The 15,340-nt window shown below is 47.4% G+C and overlaps 1 protein-coding gene across 1 annotated transcript in view; it reads right to left on the reverse strand.

Moving 5' to 3' along the window:
• Nucleotides 1–232: 232 nt before the first annotated feature.
• OVOL2 (ovo like zinc finger 2) overlaps nt 233–15,340 on the reverse strand; it is a 30,085-nt gene continuing 14,977 nt past the window's right edge. The window contains exons 3-5 of the mRNA XM_038751772.1: nt 9,898–10,087; nt 1,210–1,516; nt 233–370 (exon numbers count right to left, since the gene is read on the reverse strand). Coding sequence (XP_038607700.1) covers nt 367–370; nt 1,210–1,516; nt 9,898–10,087 — 501 coding nt within the window. The 3' untranslated portion in view covers nt 233–366. The remainder of the gene's footprint in view (nt 371–1,209; nt 1,517–9,897; nt 10,088–15,340) is intronic.

Raw genomic sequence — 15,340 nt, forward strand, 5'->3', positions numbered from 1 at the left:
GTAAATAGCTCTCGACACATCTATTCCCCACTGAGTTCCCCCACCCCCACCGCCGCAATCTTTATCCATCTTTGGTTAGTAAATTCCAATCAAGGTGAATGAAACAGACATTTGCAGTGACTTCACTGCAAAGCATCATAGGTCAGATATCTGTCTTTATTTCTTTTGAACTGCCTGATTGGTGGCTTTCGATCCCAAGCCAGCAGGGCATCGCCATTGTGCCGAGGTGGGGAAGCGAGCTGCCTTGATTCTCTCTTTCACACTCCTTCAACCTCTCTTGTCCAGCTTACTTCTCCAGAATCCCACGGATGAACCACCCAATGATAATCAGGAAGCCAGATTTTGACCACAGATGGAAACGGTATCTTAACTGTTTGAAAAAAAAAACAAAATAGGGATATTCTATTTACTTAAAATAATTTTGTAAACTTTATTGTTCATTAACAAACACCACCTTGTTTGGTTAAAATCGTAGTGAAGCTAATTTATTTTAAGGCGCCCACACCCGGGGTCAAGAGAATAAAAAAGGGGGTCATCTTTAACGATACCTTAAATCTCATTTCGAGTCTTCGAGAAAGTCTGTGCAACTGTGGCAACTGGATAAAACATCTACTTTTACAGACACGCCTACAGTCAGTGGTGACGTCCCCAACCGAGAAGTCACTTCTCTCCCACTCGAAGCCTCTTCTCTTAGGGTATCTATTTAGTGCTTACTATATGCTAAGCACTGCCAGAGGTATCAAATAATCAGATCAGACAGTCCCCGTCCCACATGGGGCTCACAATTTTGCATTGCAACTTGACTATGGAAGGGAAAACGGGCAACTAAACTGGAACCAAGCCATGCCTTAATTTAAAAAAAATTAAAAGTGAGCTGGGGGAGAGGGACGGAGAGAAGGCGGCATAGCCTGAGGAAAAGACCGTGGGCCCAGAGCTCAGGTGAGGTGGGTTCAAGTCCCAGCTCTTACCACTGCCCTGTGGTGTGACCCTGGGGAAGTCACTTAACCTCTTTGCGCCTCAGTTTCCCCATCTTCCCAGTCTCCCCGCCTCTTAGACCGTCATCCCCGTGTGGCTCAGCAACTGCGGCTGAACCTGATGATCCCGGCCCGGTCCCAGCGCTTAGCGCGTAACGCCACACCGTTAATAAATACCGCCCTCACGGAACCAGACCGGACTCGGCCGCCACGTGAACCGGTGGGCGACCCTCACTCGTTCTCCTCGTTCAGCTTGGCGTTCCTCTGCAGCACGGACGTCAGCTTGGTTTGTAAAATGGCAGCGAGCTTTTTGGAAGTCTTTTTCAGGAACGCACTGCCCGGGTGGACGGCGCTCACGTGTAAGTACAAGTCCTCCTGCGTGGGGCCCGTGTAGCCACAGTCCTCACAGACGTACAGCTTGTCCCGCCGCTGCTTGTAGGCGTACTGCTGCTGCACCCCGTGGATCTTTTTCAGGTGAGACTCCAGAGAGCAGCGCTGCGTGAAGGCTTTGTTGCAGATCTCGCATTTGTAAGGACGGATACCTGCGGTACCGAGAGGAAAAACCGCTTAGCTGAAACCCGGGTTCCGTCACAGTCGGTCACTCAGTCGATCGTATTCATTGAGCGCTTACTGTGTGCAGAGCACTGTACTAAGTGCTTGGGAGAGTACAACAGAAAAGAGTTGGGCACGTTTCCAGCTCACAAGGAATTTACAGTCTAGAGGAGATAGACATTTCTTTATTCTTTAATGGTATTTGATGAGCGTGTAGGCTTAGAACAGTGCTTTGCACATAGCGCTTAAAAAATGCCATCATTATGATTACTATTATGTGTCAAACACTTCTTAGCACTGGGATAGGTACAAGTTAATTAGGTCGGACATAGTCTCTGTCCTGCCTAGGGATCATCGTCTAAGTAAGAGGGAGAATGGGGAGAATCCCCATTTCACAGTTGAGAAACTGAAGCACAGAGAAGTTAAGTGACTTCAAGTCACACAGCAAGCGATTGGCAAAGTGGGGATGGAAACCCAAGTCTTCTGAATCCCAGGACTGTGCTCTTTCTACGAGGCCACACTGCTTCTTGTGACTGTGTACATGTGGGGCTACAAGGCAGGTCCAGGCAGAAGTTCGGTTAGTCTGTCAGGGAGAGGGCCAGCACAACTCTGCGTGATCCACGAGCAGCCTGGGATGGTCTAGGGTGGAGCAAGGGATCCACAGGGGAATAGTCCTAATCGCTGTGGTATTTGTTAAATGCTTACTGTGTCCAAAGCACTGGCGTAGATACAGGATAACCAGATCGGACACAATCTCTGTCCCATGTAGGGCTCACAGACTAAAGGGGGAGGGAGAGAGCAGGTATTTGATCACTTTGCAGATGAAGAAACTGAGACTCAGAAAAGCAAAGTGACTTGCCCAAGGTCACACAGCAGATTCCTGACTCCCGAGTCCATGATCACTAGGCTACCTGGCTTCTTGCTGCTGTAAGTGAACAGCAAACCTAAGGATCCTGCAGCGTACGGGTCATCCATCCATCCATCCATCCATCCAGTCTGGCTTTCGGGGTGGAGGAGGGAACAAGGCAGGACAGTTCCATAAACAAGGACTCTCCCCCCCTACACCTTCCCCAATCCTTAAGAACCCACAAAAAAAAAATGACTAGGAGATAAAAAATGACTAGGAGATAAAGTCCCCAAACTAAACTAAAAAGCATGGCTGGGGCAGCAGGGACAGAGGCCGCTTGGGTGGCTGAGAGTACAAAACCAGCCTGTGGAAACCCAATCAGTCAACCAAAAATTGTATTTCCTGAGTGCTTATTGTATGTAGAGCACTGTACTTAGCGCTTGGGAAAGTGCAATATAACAGAGTTGGTAGGCACGCTCCTTGGCCACAGCAAGCTTACTGTCTAGAAGGGAAGACAGACATCAATATAAATAAATTATGGATATGTAATTTGTTCTTAAAGGACCTGCATGTATAGATGTGTGTGCGTGCGTGCATGCACATGTGTATGGGCTGGGTGAGCGTGTGTGTCTGCTTATGTGTGCGTGCGCATGCTTATCTTACGCTTCAACAGGCTCTAAGGGCATAGTTCCAACTGGGTGATCTGAGAGGGCTTGAAGAGTTTCATCTCAGGCATATGGACTTAAATACCAAGCCTGGTATTTAAGGTTACTGCATTTTTCCCATTAGGACTTCAAACACAGAAAGGCTCACGGGTAGGTTAATTGCCTGAGATGACAGTAATTATCTTTCCAAGTCAGAACAGCACCTCTGGAAGCATTCTTGTGCTTCAACAAGAAGGCTGGCTTCTTGGTAGGCAACAGTCAAGTCTATTCCCCGACTCCAGAAGTATCCAGTTTCTAGAAATGCTTTTCTCCCAGATGCATTCATTCATTCATTCAATTCAATTGTATTTATTGAGCGCTTACTGTGTGCAGAGCACTGTACTAAGCGCTTGGGAAGTCCAAGTTGGCAACATAAAGAGACGGCCCCTACCCAACAACAGGCTCACAGTCTAGAAGGGGGAGACAGACAACGAAACAAAACATATAAACCAAATAAAATAAATAGAATAAATATGTACAAGTAAAATAAATAGAGTAATAAACATGTACAAACATGCTTAGTGGAAAGAGCCCGGCCTTTTGGGAATCAGAGGTAATTCATTCATTCAATCGTATTTATTGAGCGCTGACTGTGTGCAGAGCACTGGACTCGTGAGTTCTAATCCCAGTTCTGCCGCTTATCAGCTATGTGATTTGGGGCAAGTCACCTCACTTCTCTGGGCCTCAGTGACCTCATCTGGAAAGTGGGGATGAAGACTGTGAGCCCCACGTGGGACAACCTGATCACCTTGTATCTCCCCCAGAGCTTAGAACAGTGCTTGGCACACAGGAAGCGCTTAACAAATACCATCCTCATCATCCTGCTACAGACGCCCTGCGGAGTCTCTGCCAATGGTAAAAATCAATCAATAAAATTTTTGGCCACCTACTCTGTGCAGAGCACTTTCTCAGTGTTTAGGAGAATGCAGAAAGGTTAGTCGACATGATTCCTGGCCTCGAGGAGCTTACAATCTAGTGGGGCAGAGAGAAAGTAGAAGGAAGAGGGGTTATGTACAGGAAAAGCAGTTCCATAAAGGGAATAGGTAACTATTTACAAAATCAATCGTATTTATTTATTTATTGAGCGCTTACTGTGTGCAGAGCACTGTACTGTAAGATTTGTTCAGAACTGCTGTAGGACATAAGATCTCATGAATGGCAGTGTCTGCCCTTTTAGACAGTAAGTGCCCTGTGGGCCGGAATCACATCTACCAACTCTATTCCACTGTCCTGTTGTACAGTGTTCTGCACACAGTGATCGCTCAATACAACTGATTGATTATTCCTTGCTACTTTATAAACAAAGTCAGAGAGCCACCAGGAAGGAGGCAGGACTAGCCCTAGGATGTGACGATCGGGACAACTGCCAGGGTCCTGCCCTGCAGGGAGCCTGGCCAATCATCATCAATCATCAGTCGTATTTATTGAGCGCTTACTATGTGCAGAGCACTGTACTAAGCGCTTGGGAAGTCCAAATTGGCAACATATAGAGACAGTCCCTACCCAACAGTGGGCTCACAGTCTAAAAGGGGGAGACAGAGAACAAAACCAAACATACTAACAAAATAAAATAAATAGAATAGCTATGTACAAGTAAAATAAATAAATAGAGTAATGAATATGTACAAACATATATACATATATACAGGTGCTGTGGGGAAGGGAAGGAGGTAAGATGGGGGGGATGGAGAGGGGGACGAGGGGGAGAGGAAGGAAGGGGCTCAGTCTGGGAAGGCCTCCTGGAGGAGGGGGGCTCTCAGCAGGGCCTTATCCCAGCGAGCCGTCCTGTGCAAGACCCAGTCAGCAGGGTCCCTTGGGGAGAGGGTGGCCATTTCAGGGTGGACTCAAAGCTGTTTCAAATATGTATGAGGTCAAATAATTGATGTCAAAGCCTGGAAAACATTTTAATTCCATGATTGGTTCAAGAACCAGTTTCAAAATTCAAATTCAAAAATACAAATATAGAAATAATAATAATAATAATGGCATTTATTAAGCGCTTACTATGTGCAAAGCACTGTTCTAAGCGCCGGGGAGGTTACAAGGAGATCAGGTTGTCCCCCAGGGGGCTCACAGTCTTCATCCCCATTTTACAGATGAGGGAACTGAGGCCCAGAGAAGTGAAGTGACTTGCCCAAAGTCACACAGCTGACAGTTGGCAGAGCCGGGATTCAAACCCATGACCCCTGACTCCAAAGCCCGGGCTCTTTCCACTGAGCCACACTGCTTCTCAACAAAATCAATAAAAACTGTCCAGAACGTTTTTTGAGACATCTTAATTTACTGATAGAGGAGACTCAAATCTTCCTTATCTAAACGCTCATTTTTTTTCATTATGCAAGTCTTTTTTTATAGGGATGAGGGACACCACTTTATTGTTTTAAAAGAAAGAAAATGAAACAGCAACTCTGTATCTCTGGCTGCCCTTTAAACTAAAGGAGGTTATTGCAGTTACTGACATTTGATAAAAGGTCTCCATGTGTACCAGAAAATGACAGATTCTGATAAAAGGATTAGAGATAGTAATAATAGCATTTGTTAAACTCCTATTATGCGTCAAACACTGTAGGGGACACAAGTTAAACAGTTTGGACACAATCCCTGTCCCACATGAGATTCACAGTCTAAGTAGGAGGGGGAACAGATATTGAATCCCCATTCTACAGTTAGGAAACTAAGGCACAGAGAAGTTAAGTGACTTGTCCAAGTTCACACAGCAGGCAAGCAGCGGAGCCAAGCAGCAGGCCTGTGCTCGGGCTACAGAACCAAAGTTTATTGGACAGACAGTCACTGCTGCTCCTCAAGCAGCAAAGAAAGCCCAATTAGCCCTTGGGCCACCCAACTAGCCCTTGGGCCACCAGGCTCTGGCCCAAATTACCCACAAAGAGCCACAGAGTACAACAGTACTGTTCTCTCCCAAGTGCTTAGTTCACTGCTCTGCACAAAGTGCTCAGTAAATACGAGTGCTTACTATACTCCTAAATGGGGCATGGTTTTGGAGCAAAAGGAGGGGTTATGTGGGGGTGGAGAAGGTTGTAATGATGGCTAAAATGCAGCCTTTGATTTATCTGAGGATTTCATTAGCTACACTCCCCTTGTTCCCTGCTACGATGGACCATGAAAATGTAGCTACTGTATTCACCTGATCTCTTTCGTCTCTAAAACAACGGGCGAGAGTTAACTCATACTCACCTTGCCTTACAGGACAAAACCTACTATTAATTTCATTTTGCAGGAGAGGAGATTTGAGCATAGAAAAGTGCTGAAATTTACTTGGAACTCCAGGAGGAACAGAACTCGAGAGGACGTGGCTTCTGCTGCGTCCCCAAGCCGCACCTCCTTCTCTCCAGACACTCCGTGTCCCAAGACCAGTTCCCCTGTTCCTACTCAAATGATTCTTCAAACTGTACGGAGCAAGGATGGAACGTGCTGTTTCTGCATGAGTTTCTCTTTGTTTCTACTTCCTTTCAAGGTAAGAGCAACAGGTGCTAATTGGGGTTATTATTTATATCTGTGACCCGCTACAGGAAAGTGAAATGCATGACAAGTGAAGCAAAGAAAGGATTCTTGGCTTGTAGGTTGCAGAAAGAATGAATCGGCTCACCGGGGCCCCAGTGGAGGTGATGAAACACAGGCAGGAGGTTGAGCAGTCAGGGGTGGGAATGGGAAGGCTGGGAATTTGGGGCCTGGACTAGCTGGATCACCCGAACCAGCTCCGATGGTCGGCAGCCACGAGTTGGGGAAAAATTCCCTGCCCGCTCCTGTTCCGTGTGACGTTGCTATGTTATGGAGCCAGCATACACAGTAATGACATCACAAGCAACATTTTGCAGAAGTCCACGCCAAGGCCATTTCTATGCCACCTCCCAAAGCCCCACTGCTCCCGCCACTACCGCGGCTCCGACGCCACTGCCCTGCCTCCGCTCTTCCACTGAGCATCCTTCAGTTCCATTTAGTGGCGGAAACGCCAGTGACTGAATCTTCATCTCATCTGCGGGCTTCAAGGGCGGTATCACAACAAATGGTCGAAAGTCAGAAACTGTTCAAGTATCAATAACCACTCAGCATCGGACAGTAAATCGGGGGCCCGCCTCGAGTCACACACACCGATTTCTGAATCCGAGACCTAACCCGAAGCCTAGTTGGGTTCAGAGTAAGGAGTCGGTCTGATTTCTTAGTAACTGTTTCTCCCCTCACTTCCATTTACTGTGGAGGAAGGGTGAAATAGCCTAGAGCCTGCCTGCAGAGGGTATACAATCAGTGGTGAACCTTTCTGAGAAAAGACCACCTGATAGAGCACGGGCCTGGGAGACAGTTCTAATCCCGGCTCTGTCACGTGTCTGCTGTGTGACCCTGGACAAGTCACTTCACTTCTCTGTGCCTCGGTTCCCTCATCTGTAAAATGGGGTTTAAGACTGTGAGCCTCTTTTGGGATGGGGACTGTGTCCAATCTGATTAACTTGTATTTCCCCCAGTGTTTAGAAGAAGAGTGCTTAGCACACACTAAGCGCTTAACAAATACAATAATAATATCAATCAATCAATCGTATTTATTGAGCACTTACTGTGTGCAGAGCACTGTACTAAGCGCTTGGGAAGTACAAGTTGGCAACATATAGAGACAGTCCCTACCCAACAGTGGGCTCACAGTCTAAAAGGGGGAGACAGAGAACAAAACCAAACATACTAACAAAATAAAATAAATAGAATAGATATCATCAATCGTATTTATTGAGCGCTTACTATGTGCAGAGCACTGTACTAAGCGCTTGGGAAGTACAAATTGGCAACATATAGAGACAGTCCCTACCCAACAGTGGGCTCACAGTCTAAAAGGGGGAGACAGAGAACAAAACCAAACATACTAACAAAATAAAACAAATAGGATAGATATGTACAAGTAAAATAAATAAATAAATAAATAGCGTAATAAATATGTACAGACATATATACATATATACAGGTGCTGTGGGGAAGGGAAGGAGGTAAGATGGGGGGGAATGGAGAGGGGGACGAGGGGAGAAGAAGGAAGGGGCTGAACAGAAGCTAACTCGGGCAGTGAAGACTGCAGCAGCTTCCATGGTAGCTACCTCATCAATCGTATTTATTGAGCGCTTACTATGTGCAGAGCACTGTACTAAGCGTACCTGGCACATGGTATGATGGCACAACCCCAGAAGTAGGCTCTGGAAATGGGGTTTGCACCAAGAATTCTCAACTGCCTTTTGCAAAGTGTTGCCCCTGCTGCCTGCCTACCCACTTGTTTCATTCTTGGCCAACGGGGACTAGAGAGGGCAAGTGGCACTGTGCAAAACGACAGCACCACATCATCAATTCCTCCGTGCAGGTCCCAGGTCCCATGGTTTTGTGACTTGCCTGGGGCTAGGCCGTCATTTACACCCGGAGACACGGTCGATCGGGCTTGCGTGACAATCATACCGTTCTGGTTTGCTCCCCATTTGGATTTTGATGATTTGTCATCATGTTGTCAAGGCGATAATGAATCAGTCATCCTCTAATTTGGAGGGTGTGGAATTCCCTTCTGCAGACTGCGCAGGGCGAAGGTGTGTAGTGAATACCCAAGTCACTAATACCGCTGTTCTAGTTTCAGATACCTTTGCCTCATGTCGTCTCCCAGACATGCCCATAAAAGCTTGGGAAAACTGAGATCAAACGACTGCCACCCTGAACTTCTACGACTTTTAAGTCAGAATATGCCAGGAAATAAAATACGAGGGCTTCTACTTCACTTTTAGAAATGTTCAGAGACTCATTAATTTCCAGGGTTCTAGCTGAAGACCTTTTGGGGAGAAATGACTCAGTGGGCAATGGAAATGGACAGCTGAATTCATTGTTTAATTACTAAGTCTCTCCCATGATCCCAAGGCAGGTTGGTTTGGCAAAAATCCATTGGCTTCAATCAATCAATCAATCAATCGTATTTATTGAGCGCTTACTGTGTGCAGAGCACTGTACTAAGCGCTTGGGAAGTACATGTTAGCAACATATAGAGACAGTCCCTACCCAGCAGTGGGCTCACAGTCTAAAAAGGGGGAGACAGAGAACAAAACCAAACATACTAACAAAATAAAATAAATAGAATAGATATGTACAAGTAAAATAAATAGATAAATAGAGTGATAAATATGTACAAACATATATACATGTACAAACATATATACATACAAACAGTGTGGAACCCTACTAATTCACAGCTCTCTAGGGAACTGCATGCAGTCTGGTTCTACAAAACCCTGGAACTCCATAATTAGAGACAGACCCAGGTCTCCTGTCCCCTTCTTGATGATGATGACAGTATTTCTTAAGCACTTACTATGTGCCAGGCACTGCACTAAGCGCTGGGGTGGAGACAAGCAAATCAAGTTGGACACAGTCCCTGTCCCATGTGGGGCTCATAGTCTCAGTCCCTATTTTACAGATGAGGTAACTGAGGCCCAGAGAAGGGAAGTGACTTGCCCAAGGTCACACAGCAGACTAGTGGAGCTGACATCTCATAGCTGGAGCCCAACTGGAGTGGTGGAGCCAGAATTAGAACTCATGACTATCCAACTTATGCTCTATCTACCACGCTATGCTGCTTCTCACAGACCGTAACACCACTTAAAGAAAGTTCAAGTCTCTGCCACATCCTCAAAAATGCCATTAAGAGAACTAGTGCCATTTAGATCTATGTCCTACTCAAGGGAAGTACAAGAGCGGCGCATACTCCAAATGAGTTCTGTAAAGCCAGGGGGGCGGTGTCAGAATCTCTAAGTGAGAAAACAGCGTCAGAGTACCTAGAAAAGAGATCCATTCTTACCTGTATGAGTCCGGACATGTCTTTTCAGGTCAAAAGTATCATTGAATCCTTTCCCACAGAAGGTGCACAAGTGCCTTTTCACCTGGTTGTGGCACTTCAGGTGACGGTTGAGCATGCGCTGAAGACGGAAGCCCTTACCACATAGTTCGCAGTTATAGATCATCGCCTCACTGCAAGTGCCTGTTGTGAACTGACATGCGGAGGGAAAGTCCAGGTTAGCAGATGCTGAGATCATGAGAAGTCACTCCAAAGAAACCCTAAAATACCCTAAAATAAACCGTAACGCCCCATGAGAGGCACGGCTTGCTTATGGCTTTTGAGAAGGATCCCAAAACCTGGGCTCCAACTGTAAGAGGTTTCAGCTCCACTAGTCTGCTGTGTGACCTTAGGCAAGTCACTTCACTTCTCCGTGCCTCAGCTACCTCATCTGTAAAATGGGGATTAAGAATGTGAACCCCATGTGGGACAGGGACTGTGTCCAACCCAATTTGCTTGTATCCACCTCAGTGCTTAGTACGGTGCCTGCTGCAGTCTTCATTGCCCGAGTTAGCTGATGATTTTCAGTACTCCTTCTGTTCATCATTATTATTATTGTACTTGTTACGTGCTTACTGTGTGCTAAGCACTCTTCTAAACACTGGGGGAAATACAAGTTAATCAGATTGGACACAGTCCCTGTCCCAAAAGAGGCTCACAGTCTTAATCCCCACAAATTTTAACAAATACCACAATTATTATTATTATTGTCTAAAAACATTAGACACATGCTCCCAGTGGCAATAGAACCCGACTAGGAATGGGGACCAAGTAGTGTTTTCTGACCCCTGTGCCTAAGTCACACAAAAAGGGTGTAGAAGTAGCACAGCGTGAGAGACACATTTGTACCTCTTTCGGGAGACACGGTCTCTACACTTGGAATTGGGGAAAGGTGCCTCAAACCAGGTCTGCGACCATCTGACCAAAGTTCATTCATTCATTCATTCAATCGTATTTATTGAGCGCTTACTGTGTGCAGAGCACTGTACTAAGCGCTTGGGAAGTACAAGTTGGCAACATATGGAGACGGTCCCTACCCAACAGTGGGCTCAGAGCCTAGAAAGGGAAGAGAATCAGAATGGGGCCTCTAGACTCTAAATTCCTTGTGGACAGGAACTCTTGTACTGTACTTAGTACAGTGCTCTGCACATAGTAAGTGCTCAGTAAATACCATTGATTGATGTGGATGGGCTACAGGCCTGCATTCTAGTCCTTGTTCCTCTGCAACCAACCTATCCTTTGACCCTACATCCTTGTCCTCCTCAGCTCTGCTTTGCCCAAAGGGGCCAACCCATCTATATCTGTCTGCTAGGATGGATAGGTAAGTACTTAGTACAGTGCTCTGTACACCTTAAGCACTCAAGCAATACCCCTGACTGATTGACTGATTGATGGTACAGTCCTCTTCTCAGGTCAGGAGAGGGGGGTGGGTAGGAGGAAGGGGGCAGATCTCCTGTCTCTTTGCCCTGGCACTAGGACCCTGAACTCCTGTGGCTCTTCTCCCTTTATGGCTCTGACCACTCCTCCTTCTCTTCCCATGCTCTGGAGCTCAGACCCAGGCCCTTCCCTTTGTCAGAGGGGGATTCTCTGCATGCCTGATTTCAGTGCTTCTGGTGATTTCAGTGCTTCTGCCTGTTAAAGAGACCAACCACCCAGAATGAAGAGGGAAGATCACAAGCTTTGAGGTCCTGCTCCCTCGCCCCCAAAATGAATGGAAAATTGCTTAAAGTGGCACTTTTGGCTGGGTGGTGAAAGGAGCTAGGACAGCGACTGCCACCGTGGCCCAGTAGCGGCACACGGGAGTGGAGAGGGGTGCCCAGCTTCCAGCCCCTCTGCTGCTCTGATGGGTCTCATCATCGTCATCATAGTGGCTTCTGCACCCTCTCTTAGTGGTTTCTGGAAGGGCTGGAACGGCATCAGGGTGTCTATTCCAGAAATATCCAAGAAAAGCCAGCAGAAGCAGCAGCCACCCAAGAAGCCACTGCCTCCACAACACAAGTGGACAAATAGCCACGGCAGCAGCCAGGAGAGTGCAGGAAGAGGTAGGAGAAAGGGGAAGAGAGAAGGAGAAAGGGGGAGAGAGAAGGAGGGAAAGAGAGAGAGAGTGTGTGTGTGTTTGTGTGTATGTGCCTCATCACCTCAAAATTTCTCTCCAGTCCTGTTTTTCCTCCTACCTTTCTGCCTCATACTTGATGGGTCACAAAGGGAGCTGCTTCTCCTTCTACCTAAATTGCTACTTTCTTCCCACCTCCCTTTTGCTCTCAATAACCCCATTATCCTTCATGCCCCTGTTATCTTCTTGTTATCGCTAATTCTTCTCTCATTTACCCCCCACCTGTAATCTGACACTGAGTCCTGCTGATTCTTCCTCAGTCCTACCTCAACGACATTTCCACAGCCACTGCCCTAGTCCAGGCCTGACTACTTGGACTTCTTAAATAGCCTAGTTGCCGATCGCCCTCCTTCCAGTCTCGCTCATCACTGTATCATAAGTAGGGAAGCAAGAATCACTTCCGGGAGCACTAGTAATAGTGATAATAACTGTAGCATTTGCTGTGGGCTTACAATGTGCTAAGCACTGTTCTAGGAGGTGGGGTAGATGCTAGATCAGATCGAAACAGAACGAATCAGATCGAAAGCAGTCACAGTCTCAGGGGGAGGAGAAAAGGTATTGAATCCTTATTTCACAGACGAAGGAACTGAGACACTTGCCAAAGGCCTCCCAGCAAGCAAGTAGCAGAGCTGAAAATGGAACTCAGGTCTCCTAATTCTCCTGAGTCCCAGTCTTGTGCTCTTTCCATGAGGCCACAAGGGTTAATTCAGCACCGAACTAATCAGCTGAATCCCATTCTCCAAAGTCTACAGTCAGGGGTGTCAGCTTCAAGGGACGGGGCATGAAGACACCCTACATATCACCCTACCAGGGTTGGCACCCCTGGCTACGGCGTCTGCCCAATGCAAAAATTCAAAACATCCAGGCTCTCCTTTGACTGGCCGCTCCGAATCTGACTGCCCTCATCTCCCTTTCCATCCTTGCTTTTGCTCTCCCCTCCAGCCTATCGAACTCCCGGCATCATCACAGGTAATCCCACTCCAGAGGAACCCCATTCTGTTACTCCAAATACGCCCCTGTATTTCTGTGGTTTGTACTCCCGTGGATGGTCTATTGCTTATCCTTCATGCCCACCTGCCTGTTTGAGTGTATGATTGAATGAATGAATGGGTGTATGGGTTTGTCTTGCCACTGCCGTTATATTTTTAAGTTCCCCAAGGTAGAAATCAGGTCTCAATCTTCCTTTACCTGCCCCCCTACAAGCTAGTACAGTCCTCTGCTCAATGAGAGCTCACTAAACCCCGCTGCCTGACCTTCTCCCAGACATCATGGGAGTTCAGCCCCTCCCAGCTTGCTCAGAGAGGGTTTACACCAGCAACGGTTCAACCCAGGACCCAGTGGGGACACTCAGCCCTTCAGGTTGATCAGGGTAGTCTGGAAACCATCCCTACCCGTCTTTGAACCACCCCGAGAACCAGACTTTCTCCTCCGGCTGCCGGCAGCTGCTCCTCCCATCTCAGTTCCTATCGCTGCACCAGGTCTAAAAGGGGCATGATGTGCCTCTCTCCCTTCCTCAGGACTAATCTTTAGCAATTATGGAACTTGTTAGGCAATTTCTATGTGCCAAGCACTGTTCTAACCACTGAGGTAGATACAAGTTCATCATCATCATCATCATCAATCGTATTTATTGAGCGCTTACTGTGTGCAGAGCACTGTACTAAGCGCTTGGGAAGTACAAGTTGGCAACATATAGAGACAGTCCCTACCCAACAGCGGGCTCACAGTCTAAAAGGGGGAGACAGAGAACAAAACCAAACATACTAACAAAATAAAATAAATAGAATAGATATGTACAAGTAAAATAAATAGAGTGATAAATATGTACAAACATATATACATATATACAGGTGCTGTGGGGAAGGGAAGGAAGTAAGATGGGGGGATGGAGAGGGGGACAAGGGGGAGAGGAAGGAAGGGGCTCAGTCTGGGAAGGCCTCCTGGAGGAGGTGAGCTAATCAGGTTAATCAGGTTTGACAAGGTCCCTATCCCGCCTGGGGCTCACACTCTGAATCCCCATTATACAGAAGAGGTAACTGAGGCCCAGAGAAGTGGGGTGACTGAAAGGGAAGGGGTTTGCAGCTATTCCTCAAGGCTTCACCTCAAAACCCAAAACTCCCAGGGACTGAAGAAGGAGACAGAGTCCCAGGATCTCGGGGCAGAGAGGTGGGGCTATGGCCATTGGTGCTGGCGACTAAAGAGACAACTAAAGAGGCAGGGGACAGCAGGGGCTGAGGGTGGAGTCAGGCAGCCCCCACCCACAAGGGCCCCGGTACTGCCACCCAGCCAACCCTGCGCTGCTCTGGAATGCCCATTCCAGGGCTTCTTCTTTCACCCGAGCTGAGTTCAGGCTGGTTCCCCCTCTTCCTTCCAGCTCTGGTTCCGAGCCAACTCTTCCTCAAGTAGCCAACTGCACCATCTTAGGGGTTTTACTCTTCAAAAAAGATTCCTTAATTTGGTGAATCCTGATTCTCAAATATCATGCTCAGTTGATGTGCCCTCATTTATGGTTTCATTCTGTCAGAACCAGCTAGATGTCTCAAAAACCTGACTTCGCCTAGATTTGAATGCAGTGAGGCCTAGGAAAAAGTTAAAAGGCCATTAGCATGAGGAGCAAACCCTCAGCACAGGGCCTGATCCCTCGACATTCTCCCAGCAGAAACACATAGTCTCCCAGCAGCCTGGAGTGTCAGCTCCCTCTCTTTCTCTCTGATCTCTAAGATGGAGGCAGTGCGGTAGATGACATCTATAAAGCACCTTCCTTTCATCCCACTACCCCTAGGTTACTGTAATAATTTTCTCAGCATATCTACTAAAGGACCAGTATAATTATCTCCATTTCGCAAGAGAAAAACTAGGATTTAGCTCACGCAGGCCCAAGCTCTCCAGGGCCAGTAACTCACTTCTGGGCTCCTGAGGTTTCCTACCCCGGCACCGAAATTCACGCATCAGCTGATCTGAAAAGTGGCCCAACACCCTCAAGGGTCTTCGTTTGGCTATTCATTTACATTTCTACAGGAACACTCTGGGCATGTCACCCCACTCCTCAAAAATCTCCAGTGGTTTCCTATCAAACTTCTCATGAGCAAAAACTCCTCACTCCCGCACCCTCCGCTCCTCTGCCGCTAATCTCCTCACCGTACCTCGTTCTCACCTGTCCTGCCATCGACCCCCGGCCCACGTCATCCCCCGGGCCTGGAATGCCCTCCCTCTGCCCATCCGCCAAGCTAGCTCTCTTCCTCCCTTCAAGGCCCTGCTGAGAGCTCACCTCCTCCAAGAGGACTTCCCAGACTG

Source organism: Tachyglossus aculeatus, chromosome 9 (genome assembly GCF_015852505.1).
Source record: "Tachyglossus aculeatus isolate mTacAcu1 chromosome 9, mTacAcu1.pri, whole genome shotgun sequence".
Taxonomy (NCBI): domain Eukaryota; kingdom Metazoa; phylum Chordata; class Mammalia; order Monotremata; family Tachyglossidae; genus Tachyglossus; species Tachyglossus aculeatus.